Source organism: Neovison vison, chromosome 2 (assembly GCF_020171115.1).
Source record: "Neovison vison isolate M4711 chromosome 2, ASM_NN_V1, whole genome shotgun sequence".
Lineage (NCBI taxonomy): Eukaryota > Metazoa > Chordata > Mammalia > Carnivora > Mustelidae > Neogale > Neogale vison.
This window is the reverse complement of record NC_058092.1, coordinates 214,958,238-214,984,310: the sequence shown is the minus strand read 5'-3', so window position 1 is coordinate 214,984,310 and position 26,073 is coordinate 214,958,238. Positions and strand designations below refer to the sequence as shown.

At 43.5% G+C, this 26,073-nt stretch overlaps 2 protein-coding genes across 5 annotated transcripts in view; one reads left to right on the top strand and one right to left on the bottom strand.

Moving 5' to 3' along the window:
* PDCD11 (programmed cell death 11) overlaps window positions 1-20,958 on the bottom strand; it is a 43,149-nt gene extending 22,191 nt beyond the window's left edge. For 2 of the 3 annotated variants that reach the window (XM_044240428.1, XM_044240430.1), the window contains exons 1-15: window positions 20,851-20,958; window positions 18,939-19,051; window positions 17,772-17,903; window positions 17,025-17,192; window positions 15,275-15,436; window positions 13,825-13,948; window positions 13,142-13,323; window positions 7,980-8,087; window positions 5,972-6,178; window positions 5,194-5,318; window positions 4,950-5,010; window positions 3,925-4,071; window positions 2,169-2,420; window positions 1,449-1,583; window positions 727-921 (exon numbers count right to left, since the gene is read on the bottom strand). In XM_044240428.1, coding sequence (XP_044096363.1) covers window positions 727-921; window positions 1,449-1,583; window positions 2,169-2,420; window positions 3,925-4,071; window positions 4,950-5,010; window positions 5,194-5,318; window positions 5,972-6,178; window positions 7,980-8,087; window positions 13,142-13,323; window positions 13,825-13,948; window positions 15,275-15,436; window positions 17,025-17,192; window positions 17,772-17,903; window positions 18,939-19,031 — 2,091 coding nt within the window. In that variant the 5' untranslated portion in view covers window positions 19,032-19,051; window positions 20,851-20,958. The other variant, XM_044240429.1, reaches the window with a different exon arrangement.
* Window positions 20,959-21,062: 104 nt separating this feature from the next.
* The window catches only part of ATP5MK (ATP synthase membrane subunit k), a 6,082-nt gene continuing 1,071 nt past the window's right edge, over window positions 21,063-26,073 (top strand). Inside the window, exons 1-4 of one of the 2 annotated variants that reach the window (XM_044240427.1) lie at window positions 21,082-21,188; window positions 21,579-21,856; window positions 25,126-25,221; window positions 25,310-25,402. In XM_044240427.1, the coding sequence (XP_044096362.1) occupies window positions 25,135-25,221; window positions 25,310-25,399 (177 nt within the window). In that variant the 5' untranslated portion in view covers window positions 21,082-21,188; window positions 21,579-21,856; window positions 25,126-25,134 and the 3' untranslated portion in view covers window positions 25,400-25,402. Of the gene's footprint in view, window positions 21,189-21,578; window positions 21,857-25,125; window positions 25,222-25,309; window positions 25,403-26,073 lie in introns of both variants that reach the window. The other variant, XM_044240426.1, reaches the window with a different exon arrangement.

The window sequence follows — 26,073 nt, the reverse complement described above, 5'->3', positions numbered from 1 at the left end:
GTGGGGCCCCACAAGCTGTGTAAACAAGGCCTCCAGGTGATTCTGATACACTCTCAAGTTTAAGAACCAGTGTTCTTCCTTTCTCTGTTAGTTCATCCCCAGGTTATTGAAGAGGACCAAAAAGAGACAGGCTCATCTCTGTGGTTTGGCAGCTGGACCAACCATGACAGGATCCTCCACAATCTTCACACTAACCGACTCTATCCCACCTCCTCAATCTTCACCCTTCAGAGATTTCATTTTGCATTCTGTGAGGAAGAGGCAGTGTTCTCCTTTGAAGTACACATACCAAGACCAAAGGGAATACTCCGGAGCCCCATGGGCCTGGTAGCGGTGGCGGGCAGGCGGGGGGCGGGGTGGTATTGGGAAGGAGGACAGCAGCTGCCTCCTTAATTGTTCCAGCTCAAGGGGCCAGCACTGCATATAAGAAGGCAAGATGGGCTACTGGAGATATCCCGCTGGACCTGGCAGGCCACACTGCCCCCTGTCCGACACCTTAGACTCCCACTCTGTCCTGAGGAGTTTCTACTGGTAGAACTTCAATCCTCTTACTTTCCACTAGGGGAAGGCAGGGAAAGTACAGTCTGGTCACCGGTTTCATTTTATGGAGGTACTTCTGAAGTCAAATGACTGACTTTTTCCCATGGAGCTTCCAGTTCGGAACAGAGCCTGACCCAGAGTCTTCCCCCAAGGGCCCACAGCTCTCCAGATGCCAGTAAAGGATACAACACGCCCCTCGCTCTGGCTGAGACAGAGTACTCTGTGAAGGGTGTCACCGGTCTGCAGCCAGTGATACAGCAGAGGGCCATTGGCGACGTGGTCCGACAGATGAGGCGTGGGGAGGAAAGCGGGGGTGTTGTAGGGCAGGACAGCCACCTCCAGCCCGTCTTTGGTCTTCTCTAAAACCTTCACATCCACCAGCTACTCAGGAGAAGAAAGACAAAAAATGGTACTTGTCCTGAGAAGACAACAACCACATCTGGCTCAGGCAGAGAGAAGTCCCAGCACCAGGAATCACTAAGAGGTCAAGATCAGAGGAGGAGTTTTCTTCCACACCCCACACCACTGCCCCCAAAGACCCGCCAGGGACCCGCACACACACCAGGACCCATTTGAGTGCTCACATCCCTCCTCTCCCAAGTCCCTCTACTGAGTCCCAGGGGAAAGGCAGTCTCACAGGCTGGTCCTAAAGACCAGAGAGGAAAGAGGACAGCAGGACACTGCTGAATAGCTATACAAGAATGGAGCCTTCCTTTCCTGGACAGCTTCCATTTGCTCTGACACACAGAAAAGAACCCTCTTTCAAGACCCTCAATTCTGTCTAGCCCTAGAACCTTATCTAGCTACCTTCATCTTTCCCTTCACAGGTCCCAGTGCCCCACGTGTAAGTGGCACCCCACTTTCTGCCACTGTCAACTGAAGTAGCTTCTCTGGAGAAGTCCAGGTACCTGTCCAAGGCTAACAGTTCTTCTTTTCTTCTGACTGTGTCCCAGATGCTCCTTCTTTGGATCAACCAACAGCTTGAAGGACAAAAGCATCCTCTCTTTGGATGGCTCACAGTTCAGCACCACAACCTTCACCACCTAGTGAGAAATCACACTTGCCTGGCTAACTCTTCCCCGCAGGCCAGCCAGGCCCTGGAGAGAGCTGCCCTCCACGAGCACTGCAGAGGGAGAGGCATGTAGACCTAGGATCAGGTCAGAAAGCAATGGAGAGTAATGTACTGAAAGATACACAGAATCCTGCCCCCACGTCCACCTTTCGTGGGAGAGGAAAACATGAATAAGTTTTTGATACAACCCCAAGCTTTCAAAACTTATTTTTCCTAGATAGACCCAGACTCACTAGTTTTATGGCACTGCCATCTTGTGGTGACAGTGACCTCAGAACAATTTCTGATGTGAGGGCCACCAGCACGTTTGTTATAGGGAAAGGCTAATTCATTTCTTCCAGGTTGTGGGGCTGAGGTCACTTAGTTTGCCAGCTTCTGCTGAAACCCCCTGAGGGTTCCTCTCAGTTCTGTTCCCCATCTCCTCCACCTAGCTGGCTCCAACCCACTGCCCCACATGCCCCTTCCTTAGCCCTTAAAAAGTCGTCCTCCCACTACTCCGTCAAATCTGAGTTCATGGGGTCACCAAGGATATGGGTCTGTCCCAGGAAAGGGTTACCTGGCCAGCGTAAAAGACCCTCTCTGGGTCAGGGACATACTCGGCACTGAGCTCATGCTTGGGCACCAGTCCCTGCACATCGTTGTAGAACTTCACAATGCAGCCATAGTCCTTGACCCTGAGGATGAAGCCATGGGTCTGCAGACCAGGCTTGGCATCAGCGTAGGAGGTAATGGCAGGCAGCTTGGACTCAATTAGGGTTTTCTTCAGCGTCATCATCAGCTTCTTGGCTTCAGGATCACAGAGCAAAACCTAAGGGAAGAATACTGGTTGTCATCAAGTTACCCGTTATCAAGAGAGCCATCGGACTGGTCTCTGCAACCTCTGAACCCAAAGGCCAGGGTCTGTCCTTAAGAACCTATCTCTTTCCCTGCTCCCTGCTGGATAATAATCTGGGAGTATTCACCTATTTCAAAAGTACTTCCTCCCATACGTTCCCTCCTGGGCCTGCATCCACACGCACTGTCCCCCTGCACCTCCACAGCATCCTGGGTCAGCTCCTTCAATGCCACCTCAGCTCCTTCCCAGACCACGTGCCGTCTCGTATACAGAATGAACAACTGAACCAACTCACCACCTCGGTACTACTGTATTAACTACTAACTGAGACTGAGAGATCCAACCATCTCTCATCCCTCAGGTCGTCTCTTTAAGGGCAGATAAATTCCTTTGTTTCTAACTTCCTGACTCCACTACTATAAAATTTTGCACCAATGGGTGGTCAGTATCTCTCTTGACTCAATAAAGAAATAAAAAGAGGGATGCCTGGGTGGCGCAGTTGGTTAAACGACTGCCTCCGGCTCAGGGCGTGATCCTGGAGTCCCGGGATCGAGTCCCACATCAGGCTCCCAGCTCCATGGGGAGTCTGCTTCGCTCTCTGACCTTCTCCTCGCTAATTCTCTCTCTCACTGTCTCTCTCTCTCAAATAAATAAAATAAAATCTTAAAAAAAAAAAAAAAAAAAAAAAAAGAAATAAGAAGAAAATCTAACGTTGTGAGTGCCTGCACACACCAGGCCTTGTGTTAAGTACTGCATATCACATTTAATCTTCACAACTCTGTGAAGCTTCTCTTGGGATTCAAGACTTTGTTATAAACCACTCAAGTTTCAGCAGCTTAGTTTAGATATTTCTGTGCCTAACACACCCCTTGCTCCTCTTTAAATCCTTTCTAGTTCAAGTACCACCTCTGCCAGAAATCTAGAAGATCGTATGGTCATAGAGACCTGAATGTGAAAACTGGTTCTGCCATTTATTAGCTGTGTGACTTTGAGCGAGCTGTGTGACTTCCCTTTCCTACACTTTACTTTCCCCACTGCAAGATGAGGATAACAGTACTTACTTTATGGGATCGTTTTAAGGATTAAATGACATAATGCATGTCAGGGGCTTAGGATAGCAAATGGCACAAAATACATGTTACGGGGTGGTTACAGTGGTTACTACTGATATCACCAATATTCCTGCTGACCCAGTCCACCCTTGCCTCCCCTCTGAGATACGACCATAGCACAGAGCCTGCACCAAACCATGTAACAAAAAGTCACACAGTGGCTTGCTCTCTTCATGTATTATTTTGACTCTCAATTATATTACAAAACTCTCAAGGGCAGAGACCCGGTTTTCTCTTCTCAATGCCAGATACAAACCACAGATGTTACATGGTCATTCTGTGGAAAAAGGCAGAAACTTCAGCTGAGAAGCATTGCTCTCTTCCCATCTGGCTTAAACCCCAACAAGACCCTTCAGGAGGCTCACCCGGCACTTGACCTCATCCCCGATGTGGTACTTCTTTTCCGGATTCTTCATCAGGATGTCGGCCAGGTGCATGGGTGGTATCAGGCCCCGGATTTGCTCGCCCACCTTCACCAGCATCCCATAGGGCTTTATGGTCAGCACTGTGCCCTAGAGAATCCAAAGAAAAGACGCCATCATACCTCAAGAATGGCTGTTCCCCCTCTACTTCTAACAACAAAGCAGGTCACATCTCTCTTTTGAAGCCCAGCTTCCCAGGCTAACTGCCTGTTATTCCAGATGTCACAGGGTAAAGCACACACCCCACACGGACATGAATGCAGTCTGTTTTGTTTACAGGAACCTTCGCATCTTTCTGTGGGAACATGTTCTCTGTCTACCTCATGAGCACATTCTTTGCAGGAGGGGATTCTGTCTCCTAAGGAACAAACTCTACCTATAAAGGAGATCTGCTCAACTAGGGCTAAATGGCTGGACACGAGAGGCAACTGCAAGTGACCTCGTACTAACATCCCAGGAGTTCAACTAGCATAGAACTAACTTTTGCCCAAATCTCATAAATACCATCAAATGCCAGGATTTATGACCTACTGCCTCTGTGTATTTGAGTGATGCTATTAAGACCTTAGCTTGAGGGACGCCTGGGTGGCGCAGTTGGTTAAACGACTGACTCCGGCTCAGGGCGTGATTCTGGAGTCCCGGGATCGAGTCCCACATCAGGCTCCCAGCTCCATGGGGAGTCTGCTTCGCTCTCTGACCTTCTCCTCGCTCATGCTCTCTCTCACTGTCTCTCTCTCTCAAATAAATAAAATAAAATCTTAAAAAAAAAAAATAAAAACCCTAAAGACCTTAGCTTGAAATTAATTACATGTTACCCAAGGTAAGAAAAAGAATCTCCAGTTAACAGGCAGGGGTAAGGAACATGACTTTAAATGTGTTCATTTGGGAACTAATGAGCGGCCAGTTAATCTGTGAACTAAAGAATGTCTGAAGGTAAACGAGTATCTAACGATATGCTTGAGTCTTACCTCTACCAGTGCCCCAGGTTTGATGTCATGATATCTAAGGTACTGAGCTTCAATAATGGACCTAGAACAAAAAGAAAATACAAAATCAAATAAGCCAGGGTAGAGGCTACCTAAAATTCAAAGCTCCCAAAATCATGCTGGCAAGAAAGAAAAGAGTCACCATGTCAGGCCAGGAGAAACTGTGAGCGAGCAACCCCAGAGAAGCACACTTCTCCAGCCCCACACGTGTCGATGACAGACTTACGTCCTCAGAGAGAGCAAGGCCAGCTCATCCATTTGGCTGTAATCGATGATTCTACACTTGTGAGTGTTCCCTGGCTTAAAGGAGTCAGCACTGAAGACGTTTTTCGAGTCGGAGAGATGGCTGAGCTACAAAGTACCAAGTGATTAAGCACAAGCCAGACACAGTAGATCTGAGGCAATCAGATATGAAAACACACTGACACATTTAGCACCTACTATAAAAACACTGTTGATCGCCTATTAACATAATTCCGGTAACTAAAACACTGCTCTTTACGGTCATAGACTATAAGGTCAGAGAACAGAGAACAGACTATAAGGTCAGAGAACCCTCTAAATCATGGGTCCGAAACCTATAGCTCAAAATAGTGCCTATTTTGCAAATAAAAGTTTTACTGAACACAGCCATGCCCCTTCATTTACGTACTGTCTATGGCTGCTTTCCGGTTACAACAGAGCTGAGTAGTTAGGACAGATCGAATGGCCCTCAAACCTGAAAAATTTATTACCTGGCCCTTTCAAAACCTTTGCCAAGCTCTGGTGTAGATCTGACTCATTCTTGTACCTACTATCGACCAGGTATCAAAGTCAGTCAAATTAATCCTAAAGAATTCTAAGAACAAACAGATATTGTTCTAATCCTTCTGCAGAGTCTGCCACACCTGGGGATACTCAAAAATAGGCACTAATACAAGGGATGTAGAAAACAGAAAAGGACCCACATGACCCCAAAGTCTCTCTAGTGATAAGAGCCCACTGAAACGAAAACACCTCCTCACCCGGGCATAGGCCAGTGCCCCATCCTTCAGCCTGAAGGTGGCGCCGGCCTTGCTGATAAAGCTCTGGACAGGAACGTCCTCCAGCACGGCTCCCAGATGCTGGCAAGAGAGCCGGGTGAGGGAGCGCCCCGGCTGCAGGAAGATGGGACGCAGGCTCAGCCGCACAGCCCTGGTCCGAGGATGGACACAGAGAACACAGGCCCTTACCTAGATAAGAGAAAGAGAATCGTGAGCAGGAGGAGGCACACAGAATATCAGGCCCCCAGAGCAGACTTTCGGAGTTCAAGACTCCACATCTGCTGCCCAGATTATGGATGGAAGCAGGAATATCAACTAGGACAATCCAAACAAAATTGGGCAAAAGTCAAACAAAATGCCCCAGAGAAACTGCGTCTAACTAAATTCATGCTCACTCAAGGCCAGGAAAACATACCAGGGTTCCCTTAACACCATGAGGCTAGTAACGCATATGCGACAGAAGCCATGTCCCAACATCACTGTACCAAAGACCCGCCTAAAACACACCAGGAACAGCCTGCCTGATCACAAGGTCACAGCATGTAAAATGTCTACATTTTGTACACAAAGAGGATTGTAAAGAGAAAAAGTTACTAGAAAAAAGTTCACCAAACAGTTAATATTATCACTAAGTGCTGGGAAAACTTGTTTAGCTAAAAAACATGTCTCTGTAGAATCCGATAGCATATATTACTGTTAAAAGCAAAAAAGAAAAGAAAGAAAATCATTTTAGGATTCTTTTAAAAACTCTGAATAGGGGCGCCTGGGTGGCTCAGTGGGTTGAGCCGCTGCCTTCGGCTCAGGTCATGATCTCGGGGTTCCGGGATCGAGTCCCGCATCGGGCTCTCTGCTCAGCAGGGATCCTGCTTCCTCCTCTCTCTCTCTGCCTCTCTGCCTTCTTGTGATCTCTGTCTGTCAAATAAATAAATAAATAAATAAAAGATTGCCTTTTAAATAAATAAATAAATAAATAAAAATAAAAACTATGAATAACATATATCGGGACTTTCTTCCCAAATAGTCACGATCACTGCAGAAAATTTGGATATTTAGGTAAATATAGAAAAATCAGCCAGTTAATCATTATTACCACCACATGGTATAATCTGTCAGTATTTTAACCAGGTGTACCATTAAAAAAAATTTTCAGGGAGACCTTGGTGGCTCACTCAGCTAAGCATCTGCCTTTGGTTCAGGTCATGATCTCAGGGTCCTGGGACTTAGCTCTGCATCAGTCTCTTTGCTCAGCAGGAAGAGTCTGCTTCTCCTTCTCCCTTTATCCCTCCCTGGTTTATGCACACACACATGCACACTCTCTCCCTAATGAATAAAATCCTTAAAAATTAAAAAAAAACTTTTTGAAGTAAAAATAAAAATTTTTTCAGAGCACCTAGGTGGCTCAGTTGGTTAAAGTGCCCAACTCTTCATTCAGCTCAGGTCATAATTTCAGGGTCATGAGATTGAGCCCCACATCGGGTTCCACACTCAGCACAGAGCCTACTTGAGATTCTCTCTCTCCCTCTTCCCCTCCCTCAGCTCACACTCACACATGCACACATTCCCTCTCTCTAAAATACATAAATAAAATCTTTTTAAAAATAAAATTTTTTCAAAGCTGGATCTACTGTATCCATAGTGCTTTTAAATTGCATTTTCTATTTAAATGCATATTTTGTTCTTTTACTTTAAATATTCTTAAACACCTTAAATGATAACAGCAAAAGATCCACTACCCACCCCCGCCAAAACCAAACTACATAAAACAATAAGAAATACAAACTACAAGTTGCCTTCTTTTTCATAGATTCCTTCTCTAATCTCAATCCACAGAAATAACCGCCGTGGCTTCCTGTGGTCCTTCCAAAACACATTTCATTCCCCTCACCACCTCTAATACCTGTACATACGCAGCCCTAGGATCTGCTCATAGCTAGCTGCAATACCAGACAGCTGTTTGGGATACAACTGGAATTAAGAAAACGTTTCTTACTGCTTGATTTGAGAAATATGTTCCAGCTTTCTTGGGATCCAGGTGCATAAAGTCGACCAGGCCAGTGAAGAATGAAAGAAAGTTTAGTGTAAGGCCAACTGGAGTCACCTAGAAATATACGGAACAAGAAGGAACCAAGAATGTGAGACACTGTTCATACGAAACCCTCACTGCTGTGTTTTCCACAACTGCATCTCTCTCCTCCCTCAGCTAACCCTTATCAATTCTTCTTCCTTAAAATTAAGTGGCAGGACAACACCCAGAACTATTTTTTTTTTTAAGATCTTACTTATTTATTTGACACAGAGAGAGAGAACACAAGCAGGCAGAGTGGCCGGCAGAGGGAGAGAGAGAAGCAGGCTCCCTGACAAGCAAGGAGTCCCATGTGGGGCTCGATCCCAGGACCCTGGGATCATGACCTGAGCCAAAGGCAGGCGCTTAACCGACTGAGCTATCCAGGCATCCCCTAGCTGTTCCTTTGTTCAGTAAGCTTACCTCCCTTCTGGCATGAGAGGCATCAATCCTCCCAACTTGAGATTTCCTGATGGGATGGAGGGTCATTTGCACAAGGATCCTAGGGGAACTGCCAGCCCGATCGCCTGGGCAAACTGTTGCTAACTTGGTGATCTGCCCAGACTGAGAACGCAAAACCCTAATGCCAGCAAAAGGGAGATATTGCCCATGCTGATTCACCCTAAGGAGCCCCCCAGAAGCTAAGCAATTAGAGGTGACAAGAACCTCAAAAGAGATCAATGAGGCAGAAGACTGAAATCTGGGAAACAAAGTTAAACCCCCAGGTCCTCTCCTCAAACTACAAGGTCTATGCCTCTCCTGCTTCACAGAAAATGAGAGTTATTCTCTAGGAAACATGTACACAGACTCAAAAGACAGGGAGAGTGCAAACCCTGAAAATGTAGATTAAGAAAAACTCTGAGTATTATATACCACCTAGCTTTCAGGCCAGGATTATATCCTCCTGAAGAGAAATTAACAGATTAACAGATCCTTTCTAGAGAAATCTAACAAACTAAAGAAGACTCAACACCAATGACATTGGGAGCTGTTCAAGTCTGCTAGCTCCGGATTCTGAGCGTGAGGTCATCAACACGTCCCACTCAACCAGGTATACAAAGTGTTCCAGCACCTCACTCATACAATGACAATCAAAACAAACATTTAAGAGAGAGTACAAAGTTAAAACTGAAGAGAGTCTCCCAGAAGGCACGATACAGAAAAATACATGACATACCAAAACAAAGGTGAGATGAAAAAATAAGAAAAATTAAAGAACTGAAACATTAAGCCTAATATAATCCAGAGTTCGAGAGAAATAAGAAACTACATTTAAAAAAAAAAAGTCGGATAAGAAGCTAGTATCCAGACTATATAAAGAACTCTTACAACTTAATAATAACAAGATAACCTAACTTTAAGATGGACAAAGAACTTTTGAATAGATATTTCTCCAAAGAAGATACACGAGTGGTCGGAACACAACCGGCCCATGAAAAGATGCTTAACATTGCTAATCATCAGGGAAATGCAAATCAAAATCACAAGGAGATACCACTTCATACCCACTAGGATGGCTATAATAAAAAGCATAATAACAACTATTTGTGAAAATGGGAAGAAACTGGAACCCTTAACTGCTGATGGGAATGTAAACTGGTACCGCCATTTTGGCTCTTCCTCTAAAAGGTCAGTTACCGACCAGCAGTTCTGTTCCTAAGTATATGCCTAAGAGAAATGAAAACTTACGTTCACACAGAAACTTACACAGCAATCTCACAGCAGCTTTACTCATAAGAGCCCAGAGCAGAAACAACCCAAATGTCCCCTAACTGATGAATGCGGAAACAAAATGTGCCATCTCCACACTGTGGAATAGTATTTAGCCATAAAAAGAAATGAATCACATGCTGCAACATGCTACAACATGGATGAGCCTTGAAAACATGCTAAGTGACAGAACCCGATATAAAAGGCCACATATTGTATGATACCATTTATATGAAATATCCAGAATAGACAAATCTAGAGATAAAAAGTAGAGCCACGGGCTTAAGAGAGGGAGAGATGGAGAGTAACCATCCATGTGTACAGGATCTCTTACTGGGGTAATGAAAATGTTCTGGAATCAAATAGTGGTGATGGCTGCACACCTTCGTGAACACACTAAAAAATTACTGAGTTATACATTAAAAGGGGTGTATCCTCCCATATGTGAATTATATGTCAATTTGAAAATAGAAAAAGAAAAAAAGAGAAAAAACCCAGTAATACAAGAAATTTTCTCAGAATTGAAAGATCTGCATTTCTGGATTGTAAAACAAATAAATGGAAAGAGATCACACCAAAACACATCATCATGAAATCTTTATTTTTTTCTTTTTAAGATTTTATTTATTTGACAGAGAGACAGCACAAGTAGGCAGAGTGGCAAGCAGAGGGAAAGGGAGAAGCAGGCTCTCCTCGGAGCAGGGATCCAGATGTGGGACTAGATCCCAGGACCCTGGGATCATGACCTGAGCTGAAGGCAGCCACTTAACTGACTGAGCCACCCAGGTGCCCCATCATGAAAGCTTAAAAGGGATAACAATAAAATTCTTAAACTCTTCCAAGGGGCGCCTGGATGGCTCAGTTGGTTGCGCATCTGACTCTTGCTTTCAGCTCAGGTCATGATCTTGGGGTCATAGGATTGAGCCCCAAATTGGGCTCTGCACTCATTGGGGAATCTGCTAGAGAGTCTTTCTTTCTCTTTCTCCCTCTGCAACTCCCCCACCTCTCATTCTCCCTCTTTAAAGTAAATAAGTAAATCTTAAAAAAAAAAAAAAATTCCTGAACTCTGCCAAAAAGAAGAAACATATATGAGAAAGAGAAATCAAAGTAGCACTAGACTTTTTAAGAGCACCAGAGGCTAGATAACAATGGCAACAGGTCTTGTTATTTTTGACAAAGAATTCTAATCCTAGCTTGACTACCAATCACATGTGAGTCAAGATATTTTCAGACATACGAGGTGTGCAGCAAAGAGTAACACAGAAAGACCCAGAATGTGATCCTCAGAAAAGCCTGCTGGCAAGGTTGGCCATTGGCTGCTGTCTGAAAATTTAGATTTTACAAACGTTCCCACAACTCTCGGCACCTGAACTGTTTGTGTCAACAGCATGGTATCTGTAATTTTGGTACACATCAAGAAGAGGGTACCTACATGAGCAGCCCCAGTAAAAACTCTTGGGCACTGACTCTCTCATGAGCTTCCCAAAGAGACAGTTACACCCTTTGTGACTCCACTGGGAAAGGACTCTTGGAAGCTTGTGCTCCTGATGCCTTTTCCCTTTCTGATTTTGCTTGGCTTCCTTCCACTGTAATAAACCACAGTCACAAGTGTCACTATATGGAGTCCTCTGAGAACTTCTAGAGCATCAGCAAGCCTGGGAGTGGTCTGGGGGATCCCCAGCACCCTAGGTCAGGAAATTAACCTCCCGTGTATCTTACCAAGGATGCTTCTGGAGAATGCACCACACAAAAATGAGCAAGTAAACCAAAAAAGAGGACTATGTGGAATCAAAGAAGACTCCAATATAGAGAAAGAGGGGAAGGATCCCAGATGACCAAGAAAGGATATCCTAGGATATCAGCTCTGCAGGAGTCCTACCAGAGCAACTGGTCTAGACAGGAGGAGGATAACAGTAAAAAGAGCTCTAGGTAGGTATTAAAAAAAGGAACTAAGGTTTAAACACCTTTATGGAAAAATGCAGTATGAGGAAAATAACTACAAGATGTATTATCCCCACTCGTGCTCTCTCTCACTCTTTTTTAAGTAAATAAAATCTTTAAAAAAAAAAAGGTGGGCGCCTGGGTGGCTCAGTGGGTTAAGCTTCTGCCTTCAGCTCAGGTCATGATCTCAGGGTCCTGGGATCGAGGCCCGCATCAGGCTCTCTGCTCAGCGGGGAGCCTGCTTCCCCCCCTCTCTCTGCCTGCCTCTCTGCCGACTTGTGAGCTCTCTCTGTCAAATAAACAAAATATTTTTTTTAAAAAAAAGCTGATTATCAGCTCCAGGGGAAAAGCTATTTGAGAAACAATCATGGTACGTTATCTAGCTCAGCAGTAAATAATATTTATATAACCACAGTAATTTAAGCTCTGAATAACGATTTAGCCAAAAATTTATTATATCTCAGGAGGGTGAAGGAAGGAAAGGGAAAATTAAGAGAGCCAAATCGTCTTATTATCACCTTACCATGGTAAGAAGTTAAAACTCAATGCCTAAAATTGATAAACCAAGAGATACCAGCAGAAGTTTATTACTTGACAAATACAGAGGTAAATTTCCAAAAATAAAAGAGTGAAAGATGGAGTTAGAAGAGATGAGATAGTTCTTTGTTATAAAAGCCTTTTAGGGCGCCTGGGGGGCTCAGTGGGTTAAAGCCTCTGCCTTCAGCTCAGGTCATGATCCCAGGGTCCTGGGATCAAGCCCTGTTATCGGGCTCTCTGCTCAGCAGGGAGCCTGCTTCCTCCTCTCTCTCTGCCTGCCTCTCTAACTACTTGTGATCTCTGTCTGTTAAATAAATAAATAAAATCTTTAAAAAAAAAAAAAAGCCTTTTAATAAAAGCTTTTATAAAAAAATAAAATAAATTTTTTTAAAAAAGCCTGACTTTTTCAGGGTGCCTGGCTGGCACCGTCGGTTAAACATCCATCTCTTGATTTCAGCTCAGGTTATGGTTTCAGGGCCCTAGGATTGAGCCCTGTGTTGGGCTCTGTGTTCAACGTGGAGTCTGCCTGAGATTCTCTTCTCCCTCTGTCTCTCCCCTTCCCCCAAAATAAATAAAATCTTTAAAAACAAAAAACTATTTGACTCTCTCAGTCAGCACTGTCCAAAAGAAACATAACCCATGTGTAACAGTAATTAACTTCACCAGCGGTCACATTTAAAAACTACAAAGAAACAGATGAAATTTATTTTAATAACTGGTTAACCCAATACATCCAAAATATTATCATTTCAACATATGGCACTTGCTACATTTTCAGTGTGTAATAAGCCACAAGTGACCAATATCTACCCTACTGGGTAGCACAGTTTCAGACTGTGCACATGCACTACAACACAAATTATCTCTATTTTATAAAACAGTACTGATAATGAATGGCTTACCTTCTGTACCTGGGCTTTGACCACCAGTCCTGGTAGCAAGTTATTAAGGGTCCAGTTTTGCTCCTCAGTAGCAATGGCAGCAGAAACTTCAGAATGACCAATAGACAGACCAACCACTCCTCCATTGCCTTTGACCTCCTCAATGATGCAGTGCAGGTACTGCCCCACCTTCAGTTTAGCACCTGCAAGCCCCAGCCCCAGCCCCCAAAAGGAAAAATACCTTCATGAGAATGGCTCTTAACTTGGACTCAAGCACTATCTGTAAAGATCTATGGTCTACCTGCCCAGTTACCATGTAATATCCATGTTCCCAATCTCTCAGTGACCAATTAAAAGAGGGAAATAAAGTGACCCTGACTGATTTGGTATCAACGCCACTTAAAAATATGAAACTCTCAACAAGGCAGGAAGAGTGCTGGTTCAGAGGCCCAGGAGGCCCAAATTTCAGTGGAATCTTCTAGGTGAGAAAAGTGAAACGGGGCCATTGGATCTCAGACCCTGTCATTCACTGGTCCTTTGCACACATTCCCTTTCCTATCGGCTAGGATTAACAATCATTTTAGAAATCTGTCAACAGCCTTTGGAGTCACCATTCTGTCATTTTATTCACCAAATGGTATTTACACACCATCCCCACATGCACCGCCTCCCTACCATGCAGAGGGCCCTTTTCCTCCCCTCACCTTTGTTCTTCTGTCGGATATACTCCTGGGCTTTCTGTAGTGGCAAAAAGGCTCTGGCCCCACTAACACCAATGTCCACCACGTAGCCATGGTCTTCCAGGCTGGACACAGTGCCTGTGAGCAGCTGGAGAAAGAGAAAGCATTCCCCAGAGTTCAAAAGTCAAAGGTAATGGGACACACAACAGAAATCTACTACCAGACACAAATGTTCCCACCATCAATCTTGACACATCATCCCACAATCCTCCCCCAAAGCCTCCCCTAATAACTTCGGTCCCACTTGAGGATAGAAAAGGGAAAGACATCAGCTTTCATTCTCCCAGGGCTTGAGGAATGTTATGGTTTCCAGACAGCAAGAAGTGTTATACACAGCTGAATGGAATGAAAAAGAGGGGTTTCTCCCCTAGAGAATTTTCAAAAGACAGGAAAGACTATTGTTACACAAAGAGGAGTAAACCAGATTGCCCTGCAAGGTCACTCCCAGAGCCATGACTAATCCAAAACTACTCTTCTAGCTGTCACTATGTCTTTTCTAAGTGTCTCCAAGACTTAAAAAAAAAAAAAATCTTGCCAGCCTCCTTTACATTTCATGGGAAGCAGTGTAAAATTCAAATCTGGCTCTTACCATTTGGTCTTTGGCAAGTCATAACCTGAGTCCATTTTCCCAAATACATAAGAGGAATATCTATCTTCCGCCTCACAGGATTGCTGTGAGAATTTCTTCAGATGAAATGTCAAAACAGCCCCTGCCAAACAGCAGGCTTTTGACATTTGTCAATTTCCTGCACCTTGGCTTACTTTTAGTCCCCTTTCTGGCCAGCTTTCAGGACCTGTCCCAAACTGGTTGCTTCTATCTAAAAGTTAAAAAATCATATTGATCTCCTTTCTCTTAATTACAAGAGCACCGAGATCAGTGTAGTTTATGAATGTGTTTTTTATCTAGCAGACGTTGGGACTCAGAGAATAGGACTAACTTCTCCTAACTCTCCACAGGACTGGGAGACTCAGTAGTGAGCTATCCATCAGTACAGCTGACAGACTCATTGCCCTACCTCTACCTCTACCCTGTCTCTTGCTCTCAGAGACCAGCCCTCAAGCATTCCCCAGAGATGCCAGAAAGCCTCTAAAAATGACTTTATCTGTAAAGAACAAGTCTTGGTAAGTAAGGCACTTTGAGGAACTCCTCACCCTGCTAAACCTCCTTGGAGGTATTTTTTTTTTAATAGGCCACCAGTGAATTTTCCCTTTTCCCCCTCCAAGGTATTGTGATTAGGCTCAAGCCTTCGATTTCCATTAAGTACCTAAGCACCCTAGAGACCTTCTCCCCAGGAAAAAACCCACCCCTGTGTATAATAGTTAAGCTGAAAGTAAAAGGTGGTCTAGATACTTCCTAGAGACAAGGCAGGAAAAAGGCACACTGTCTGCTCCTCTTCCTTGACCCCATACGTACCATGCCAAGCTTCAGGGCCTCAGCACTTAGCACTTCGTTGACATTTCTGGGGTTCAGAGATAACTTGACACTCTTTTTGCCCCTCTCTGTAATGCCCACACTGCTCACCACACACCTCACCAGCATGCCAGGTGAGAAGAGTTCAGGCAAGCCGACCAGGTCCTGCATAATATAAATGAGAACAATCTGATACCCACTCCTCCCATGAACCAACATACCACTGCCCAACCTCACTCTATGGTTTCTCATCCTCAGACCCCAAAGAGCCCAAAAAGTGCATGAAGAAAGTAACCACTCGCCAAAGGAAGAGGGATCTGTGGCCAAGTCACAGTCTTTTATTTCAGCGTAAGACCTCCAAATATCTCCACCTGAACAGGCAAATGTAGATGACTTGTCAAGAGTCGTCTGTATTCACATTCTCCACTCTTCATCTCCTACTCGCCCTTCAGCTCACTGGAACTGTGTTCCACCCCTCACCCACCACTTTAACTCCCAATAAAATTGCCAGTGATCTTCATGTTGCTAAATCCAGTAACTTGTTTCACAGTCCTTCTTATATGTGACCTTTAGAGAGCATTTAACACTGGCTGGGGCACCTGGGTGGTTTCGGCAATTGAGCGTCTGACTCTTGGTCAGCTCTGGTCGTGATCTCAGGGTTGTGGGATGGAGCCCTGCATGGGGTCTTGTGCTCAGTGAGGAGTCGCTTGAGATTCCCTCCCTCTCCTTCTGCCTTTCCCTGCTGCGCACAGATGTGTGCATGTGCGCACTCTCTCTCAAATAAACAAATAAATAAAATCTAAAAAAAAAAAAGTACTCAAGACTCAAGTCTTTCTCCAGGGTCAGTATTCACTTGAGGGTCCATCTTTCAGTCTCTTCTCACTTTTTCCACTCCTTCTAGGCCCTTCTTCCCTCTTCTAGCTTCAGTTACCACCTACACAGAGTAGTCTCACACATGTATGTGTCTAGCCTATACTACTCTGAGCTCTGAAATCACCTGTCTACTGGATGTCTCAACTGTTCCTCAAATTCAACACAGCAAAAAATAAAATCGTGGTCATCTCTCCCAACCCAGGTCCGCTCTCAGGGTTTCATTCTCAGAATGGCAAGGCTGACCATCAACTCACACACAACAGAAGATTAGGATTTATCCCCCATATCAAATCCATCTGTGGGCACTGACTTGACCTCCTCAGTAGGTAAACCCTAAACACAGCCTGCTGTCAATCTCAGAGCTGGGCTACTACAGTAACTCCTTAACTGGTCCCTAGGCAACTACATGCCTCTTCCTTCTCTTCTCTATGCTGTCTACCCATCACCTGCCCCAGTGAGAACACTTCGAGGGCTTCCCATTGGTTCTAGAATTAAAAATCAATCTTTAACATGGTCTAGCCTCCACCTAGCTCTCCTGCCCCAACCCATACCACTCTCTCCCTTGCTCTCTCTGCTCTAGCCACACTAGCCTTCTCTCTGTTCCACATTATGCTCCTTCTGCTTGACCTCCCTTCCTTCTTTACCCAGTACACACTTGTCCTTCAGATCTCAGTTCAAGCATCCCTTCCTCAGGAAGTCCTCCAGGCTCTCTGGGCTAAGTCAAAATCCTCTTATTTGAGAAAGAAAAAAAAAATCCCGTTATAAACTCTCATCATCCCTTGTGCCTTGACTTGACTTCTTAGCACTTAGCAAAGTTGTAATTTTACATCTGCTTGTACACCACTTAGTTCCCATCAGAGTACATCCAGGCTTCCCTTACCTTCACAGGTTCTTCTTGAGCCACCTGCTCATTCAACTTTTTGGTGTAGGCATCACAGATTTCAGTGACTTGCACAAAGCCCCGAAGTCCATTGGGGAGACTAATCACCAGTTCCAGTTCATTTACTTCCTTCACGCAACCCAAAATCCGCATCCCCTCACACAGGGACTAGAAGAGGAAAAGTGAAATGTGCACAAGAGGGAAAAGAACAATGGCTGAGGATGTTGGGGGGCTTGGCTTCTAGTCCCAACAAGCAAAACACTTCTACAGGCTGAATTTGAATCTTTTCCTTAGGAACCATTTAGCTTTTCTTTTTCTTTTTTTTTTTTACAACACATACCCAAGTTATAATCTAAAAACATAAAGAACATTAAAAGACCACTTCACTTCTCCAAAGGAATTCCCATAGCTATGAAATGAAAGAGTAGAAGTAGAAAGGTTTAAAAGTTATCGCCAGTTCTAACCTATGAAGCTACTGAAACACATTCCATGAAGACACAAGCACAATGAGGGACTCAACAGCTAAAAAGAAAAATGACACATGACCCCAGGCATTGGTTAATACTCGAAGGTGATAATATTCAATTCTGAGCATGAACTGCAATAATCTTTACGCGTGCGTGCACGTGTGCACACACACACGTGTGTATATATACAAAAGGAATGGAGGAAACGAGAAAGGGAAGAGCATATAAAATATAAGCAACCCAGGTAGTTCGTTTACAACAAAACCAAACTGTAACAAACCTCAATATTAAGGATTTCAAACTTCTCTCTTATAGACTTGCTGCTTTCTCTCTTTTCGGTTTTCAACTTTTTTGTTTTTGCTGGCCCTTTCTGGCTCTTTTTCCTTTTGGTGGATTCCTCTTCAGTAGAAATCTACAGAGGGGGAACAAAAGATCCAAAAGAATGAAGAGAAACAATCCTGGGCTTTCCCTTCAACTTCAGGGCACCTGTCACCTTGCTTTGTTATTCCTCCACTGCACCACACCCCCAGTGTTCCTGTAATTCCTGCTCCAATCCCATCTCTCCCATTCTGTCACCAATGCTCCCTTTGCCCAAGGTGGGTGCCATCTTCATATTCTCAAAAGCCCCTTTGCTCCCATATTCTTCCTCCCTTGAGTGGGATGGACACTGGGGTCCCCACTATGAGAAGCAATTAGGAACAGTGTGTAAAAATGCAAGGTAGAGATATTGAGACCCGACTTAAACTCCTAACTCCACCATAACAAGCTGCGTGGTTTCAGTTAAAGTATGTAACCTCTCTCAGCCTTTCCTCAATATGGAATGATGTTCTCTACTCCAGTACAGTTGGGAAGATTACATAAAATACAATCAAATGTTAGTTCCCTTCCCTCTAGCATTTGGAGCCTACTCTAGGTGAAGATGAATTTCAATGCAAATTCTGACCATTATATGTGGCAAGGATCCCATTTAAAAATCAATCACCAACTGCTTTCTCTCCATCCTTTATTTTTAATTAACTGAAGTACAGTTAACACACGATGTTACATTAGTTTCAGGCATACAGCATAGTGATTTGACAATTCCACACATTATGCTATGCTCACCACGTGTAGCTACCACCCATCACCGCATGATACCATTACAACACCACTGACTATATTCCCCATGTTGTACCTTTCATGACTTATTCCACAACTTTTCTCTCCAACCTTAAATGACATGGCACAAATTTCCTAAGAACAAGGAACAACAGCACTACAAATCCAAGTACTAAATGCCATGCTTTAAAAAACAGCCTCATGGTGGTATTGACTCTCTTAAAAGTTCAACTTCCAAAAGTAGACTTCAAAAAGAAACAAATATGGAAAATACCACATTCTCAAACAAGGTTCACTCTTCACAAGAATAAATGCTCTGTGAGTCTTATTAAACAAGCATACCACTTACATCAAATAAGTTGTCTTGTTCAACTGACTTCTGCAAAGCTTTCTCTGATTTGTGGGTCTTTCTTGTACCCCCTCGGGGGAAGCTTTCTTCCATGGTTGCTGTGTTTCAGTCTCCTAAAAACAATGCAAAGAGTATCAGTCTGCTGTAACCTTGGTGCCATTTCCTAAAGGTTGTGATCAGTGAGCAAGAGGTAGCCTTCTAGCACCAATGTTCTAAACAACATTCAGGACTAAGAAATAGATGGTCTGATGCTAGGCCCCAGATAACCCATAATTCTTCTTTCCAAAGATCTCTGCTTCAAAACCAGAAGTCTATACATTTTCCTCCATGAAAAGAAGTTATAGATCCAATTTAGTAAATATGATAGAGTAACTACAGTTAAGTCAGAGATACACAAATGATTATATAAGTCCCTGCATGATTTTGGACCGTTCGGGTAGTTCAGTCGGTTAAGCATCTGATTCCTGCTCCTGGCTTAGGTCTTGACCTCAGGGTCATTAGTTCAGGCCCCATGCTGGGTTCCACACTGGGCAAGTAGCCTACTTAAAAAAATTTTTTAAATAATAATAAAAAAAGGAACATGCAAAATTTTAAGAAAAATGAAACAATTATGCAAATAAAACACAAATTGGGGGGCCTTCCTGGCTAAGTCAGAAAAGCATGCAGCTCTTAATTTCAGGGTCATTAAGTTCGAGCCCTATGCACAGTATAGACATTACTAAAATAATAATAATAATAAATGTTTAAAAAGTAAATAAAATACAAATGAAACTATAAACAAAGAAGAGGAAGTGATGAGGCTTCGGTAAAGAGGGCAAGCTTCCTAAAGAAGATGTGTTTGAGCTGTTAAAAGATGAAAAAGATTTTGACAGGTGGAAAAGGAAAAGCGGAAGGAATGTGAGGAAAAGCACAGAAACAAAGCAAAATATTTCAGTAATCATCAGCAATTTCTCAAAATATTGTTCAAGAAGTTGCTGTTTTCTTTCTTTGAAGAACTGTTTAACTAGGCCACAGGGAGAATAAAGCATAATAATCAGAGTTAAATTGCAGAATACAAGGCAGCTGTTTTGTGAAAGATACTGAACTAGATATGAATAGTTTAATGTTTACTTTGAAAAGTCAGAGCCTTAAGTCAAGGAAGAAGGAGAATAACAATCAAGAAAAATATACTGCAGGCTATATATTGGACAGGAAGGGAGAACTAAAGGAAAGTTAAATAGAGTATAAGTCAATTGCGCTACAGCAGAGAAACCACGCCAATGAGAACTAGGTCTAAGAACGGAAGAGCAGAGATTGGTTCTGAGAGACCCTGGGAATAAGGATCTAGAAAGCGCTGAGACTGTATTAGACGTGAAGACCGGGGTGCCTGGGTGGCTCAGTGGGTTGAGGCCTCTGCCTTCGGCTGGGATCATGATCCCAGGGTCCTGGGATCGAGCCCCGCATCGGGCTCTCTGCTCAGCAGGGAGCCTGCTTCCTCATCTCTCTCTGCCTGCCTCTCTGCCTACTTGTGATCTCTGTCTGTCAAATAAATAAAATCTTAAAAAAAAAAAAAAGAAGAAGTGAAGACCAGTGGAAGCCTTGGATTTGGAATTAGGAATAGGTGGGTGCATGCTTCATAGAAATCGGAAAGAGTCCAGAAGTCTAGTTAGCGGGGAATGTGACCCTTAATGTTATTTCAGACAAGGGGAAACTGAAGCTTCAAAGAGACATCCAGAGGCAAAGAAGTGAGATAAGCAACTTCCCAGGGACAGAGTCTGATGTTACAGGGGCCAGCTTCTGAGCTGCTCTGGGATGGCTGAACCACTCCCCACCCAGCACTGTTACCTGAACGGCAAGGACCCAGAGGACCTAGCCCTGGGACAGACCTGGAAGCCACAAGGTTTCCTCCCTTCTCGCCTTTGTCCTCACTCACCTGTCCCGCGACGCCAGCACCTCTCTACTTCAGAACCCGTACGGCTGGAAGTCACACACGCGGAGACCGGTATACCAGGAGACCAAAGACTCTATACCGGAAGCGTGGGCGGGCCCAACACCCTATTTCCGTTACCAAGAAGAGTCCTACTGGCCGGGCGGAGGAGAGTTAGAAACAGGAAGCGGAAAGGAGGGACTTCAAGCCATAGCCAACCGACGCTGAAGGCTGAATCGCTCTGGCAGTCCAACGCGTGCGGGGGAGGAGGCTTCTTCCGGCCGGCTGCGGGGTAGCTGCGTACGTTGAAGGACACAACCCGCGGAATTGGTGTCTTCTGCAAGGTGGGTGTGTAGACGAGAACCCTGGGTCAGGCCTCGTGCCTCCGCTTTGCGGGGCTGGCATTAAAAATCCGACCATTCCTGGTCGAGGAACTCAGCTAGGTCTTCGTTGTGGGGTGCGAGGGCAGTGGAGAATGGAAAAGGAATTAGAGATAACGAGAGCCGAGGCGCGAGGGGTTGGACTGGGCTGGGAAGCTTCGGGGCGAGGCGGATAGAAGGTCCCGGAGGCTCCCATGGTTCCTGAAGGCCCTTAGATCATATATCACAGTAGAGAAAAAAAGAGGCCCGCAGCAAAGGGAGGTCCCCCCCCCAAGGTCACCCAGCAACGTAATATTGAATGGAACTCGGGCTTCTGGCCAGATTAACCTCTTTTTCTCTGTTTGCCCATTGCAGTTTATTTCCCCTGTGCTGTGCTTAGGGAGCCGGCCAGCAAGGCCTACTGTAGCGGCACTGCAGCCTTTGTCAAAGGGAGTGTGTGTGGCCCAGCCCCTGCAGGTCGCCAGGCCCGCAGTAAGAGGCTTAGATTTCAGCCCGCGTCGACCAGCCGGAAGGCCTTTTCCCGAGAGATAGCCAGAACAGAGAGCTGTATACTTGAAGTGCAAGAGGCTGCTTCTGGTACCCGAGTAGCTCTCGACTTGGCCTCCTTTTACCTCGTGATCTCACCATTCCAGGTAGATATTCAGTCAGACAGGCAAATAGCAGTTTCAAAAAACAAAGTAGTGAGGACAGTTGGTCACTTTGGGCCTTTTCTGAAATTCCCGTTTCACAGGTGAAGAAGGACGTGGAAGGCTTCATTAATGTTTAATAGCAGTGGGCCGGTTAATTAGAAACAAGAGGTTGCTGGGGGGCGGGGGTAGGAGGGTTCGATAGGTTGGCTGGGTGATAGACATTGGGGAGGGTATGTGCTCTGGTGAGTGCGGTGAAATGTGTAAGCCTGACGATTCACAGGCCTGTACCCCTGGGGCAAATAATACATTATATGTTAATTTTTTAAAAAGAAGAGGAAGAAAGAAACAGGAAGACCCCATGCTTAGACTTCTCTACAGGCTATCTTTTAACAGTTAGTGCAATTATTGGTCTTGAGTAATTTTTCCCTTGTGTTTTTACGATTGGAAAGGGAAGGTTTCAGTTTGAGTTATTCCACAGAGGGTGCTCTAGCTACAAGGGTTCCTGGTCTTTGTCCAAAAGTAACTGTGCAGTTCGCTGAAGGGTGCAGACCCCAGTGCTTGCAGGCTTTTGTCCCATTGTTTATTTCACCAGCAACATTTTACTCCCCACTCCTGCCTCCATCTCACCTTCACAAGAGTCTTCAAGACCCAGACTAAATTCCAGTTCCTATAACATGCCCTTCCCAGCAGTCAGATTTAGTCCTCTGTGGAATATCACAGGCTTCCTCCCATACTGTGTGGAGAGAAGTTTAAAGCACTTTAATATTGTTTCATTTGGACACTACCATCCTCCTAAAAATTTTTGTTACACACAAGGTGTGGGGCTATCAGTTAATAATTTGACCAAGCTCCTGTCTTTATGTAGGGTTTCTCCTAGAAACCCACTTGATACCATAAGAATTCAAAAGTGTGTCATGAAAATGAATGGGGGGGACTCTTCCTTTAGTAAGTCTAGTAAAATGAAACCGTTACTATAAAAGCTCTATCATGAAGATTTATTTTAATGCTAATTTTCCTGCTTGGGCTGAAAGGCCAAGGTCCTTGAGGAAGCCCAAGGAAGCTTGGATTTCTTTCATTGTTCCAAGAACCTTCTTGAAACTGTTTAGAATTAAGGTCATTTGTCCAAATTTTCATTGCCAATTCTGTGCACGTGAATGCCTTTGAAGGCCTTTGAATGGTAAATAGGGGGAGTGCCAGTTTCCATAGCAACGACTTCCTCACAGATCTCTCCCTCTTCCATTTCATCAAGAGCCAGCTGAGTCACGGCCACTGCCTACCAATCTCGACCGGACCTCGACCGGCTCGTCTATGTTGCCAATCGACTCGGCGTGGCGTCGGTCGTGGTAGATAGGCGGTCATACATACGAATTGTCAAGTGTTGTTTTGGTGACCTTTGAATGTGCGCCTTTGTTATTTTTTATTATGACTAATAATATGCCTGTGTAAAATATAGGTACTTACAAATACAACTCCAAAAAGTTTGCTGCATATTTTCCCAGAGTTTTTCTATATAATTACAACAAATATTTGGTTTTCTATTACTGCAGTGTCTTTCAAACTTTAGCTTACATCAGAAATGCCTATTAGAACAGATTACTGGGCCCCAGAGTTTTTGATTGCATAGGCCTGAGGTTGGGCCTGAGAATTTTGGATTTTCATCAAGTTTCAAGTGATGCCGTTGCTGCTGGTCTAGGAACCAGACTCTGAGAACCATTTATGTGCTCTGTAATATAATGTCCAAAAATAGATTTTTTTTTAACTGTTTTAAGATTACAAAGGGACGTCTTTCTGTTTCAGTACATAAGGATCTGTGCACATTGTATTTCCTGAAATGGAAACCATCATTTTCTCAGTCTCCTGTATGTAGATGGACTTTTAGTTTTTCCAGTTTATTTCATCAATAGTATTTCAGTCACTATTCTTGAACCATATAACATGTCTCCCTTTGTGATATCTCTGTAAGGGTAAATTCCTAGAGAACAAATGAACCAGCTACATGAAAGTGTATACTAATTTTATAATTGTATACTAAATTTATATAATTTTATAATTATGCAATTATATTGCAAAATTGTACTTTAGGAAAAGTTGTACCAGTTTATACTCAGGCAACAGAGGAGATGCTTATTTTTCCCAGTCTGGTAGTTAAATATTGGCCTCATTTTACTTTCTTTGATCACTTTTATGTTTTCTCTTCTAGTTTTTGTCCTTTATATTTCCCCTTTCCTAAGATAATTAGAATTTTGGCCCATGTTTTCTTCCAGGATTCTTTGGTTTCGCTATTTATATTTAAATCTTTTATCTATTTTGCTGTGAGGAAAGGGTATTCCACCTTTCTTGCTACCACCAATAGCTGGTGTGGGTCCTGGGGGCGGGGGTTAGGAGCTAACGGTACTGCAGCCTAGATGGTGGTCTTTATAACTAGTTGACAGACTTTGATAATTTTGGTAGGACTTAATTTAGGTAGCATTTTAGTAGGCTCTCCATCTTTAAGAACTTGAACCAGCATGCTCTTATTCCTTAAACTGTGGAAGTGATCTTCCAGTTTTTACACTCTGATGTGCATCCCTTTTGTTAAAATAATGCTGATTTTTAAAAAATGGGAGTATAGTAAATGATACTTTCTCTTCCTTCCCATGGAGGTCCTAAATTATTTCATAAGAAAAATTATGAAAGGAGTTGCAAGTTGAGCTGTTTAGCTAGTGGGTACCCTTCTTAGGAACTTTGAAATATATCACAACCTCCAACTTTCAACTACTCTTAAAACTGATTGACTCCATACACAGTGTAACATGCTGTAGCAGAGCCAAGAATGAAAATATCAAGCAAGATTGGGTTAAAGGAGAGGGGGCCTTAGAGAAAACTGTGTTCTCTTCCTGTGCTAAGTGATTTCATGTATGTTTTGGAATGTTATACAACAGCAACTAAGGTAAAGTCTTCCTTCTGAAAGTTTCTCTTATCAGCAAGCCTCTTTCAACCAACTTTGCTACTTCTGTGTTGGGCAAGGCATTAAAAAAAAACTCATAATTCTTCTGTGCAGTGACTTTTCAGGTTTTTAAACTTTAAAAACAAACAAACAAACAAACAAAAGGGTGCCTGGCTGACTTATTTGGTGGGGCATGTAACTCTTGATCTCTGGGTTGTGAGTTTAAGCCCCATGCTGGGTCTGTAGAGATAACTTAAAAAAATAAAATCTTTGAAACAAAAAAAACCTTAATTTTCTTTTAAATTGTATCCAAACCAATTTATTGTTGTTGTTTTTTTTTTAAAAGATTGAAATCATGGCAGGTCCAGAAGCTGATGCCCAATTCCATTTCACTGGTATCAAAAAATATTTCAACTCTTACACTCTCACAGGTAGAATGAATGTAAGTATTGGTGATACCTTTAAGCAGTTATGTTTTAGAATAATGTAAGTGGCAAAAACTCTTGTTTACTTTCTCCTTTCTTTTTTAGTGTGTACTGGCCACATATGGAGGCATTGCTTTGATGATCTTATACTTCAAGTTAAGGTCTAAAAAAACACCAGCTGTGAAAGCAACATAAACAGTAAGAAATTAACATATAAGTTTATAACGGCCATTTTGTTGTTAGGGCTTTTCCCCTCACTATGGAAGTAAATTGTCATTGTGCAAAGTTACATACAGGAGGAAAATACTGTTCATATCCCATTACCTGACAATTTTTGTTAACGGTTTGGTTTGGCTCTTTTTAATATTTTTTCTTTGGTTTCCAGTGGCTATGAGTCATGTCTGTAATATTGTCTTTTTTTTTTTTTTTTTTAAGAATTTTATTTATTTAACAGATCACAAGTAGGCAGAGAGGCAGGCAGAGAGAGAGGAGGAAGCAGGCTCCCCACTGAGCCACTCAGGCGCCCCTGTAATATTGTCTTAAAACAAATATTTTCTCTATTATTTGAATGCATGAGTATTTATGCATATATGATTTATATCTGTTTCCTATTGAGATTTTTTTTTTTTAAGATTTTATTTATTTATTTGACTGAGAGAGAGATACCACAAGTAGGCAGATGCAGGGAAGCAGGCTCCCTCCTGAGCAGAGAGCCCGATGCAGGGCTCGATCCCAGGACCCTGAGATCACGACCTGAGCTGAAGGCAGAGGCCTAACCCACTGAGCCATCCAGGTGCCCCGAGATTTATTTTTAATACAGATAACATTGCATTGGACACTTTTGAGCATGATGTGTTGTTTGTATGATA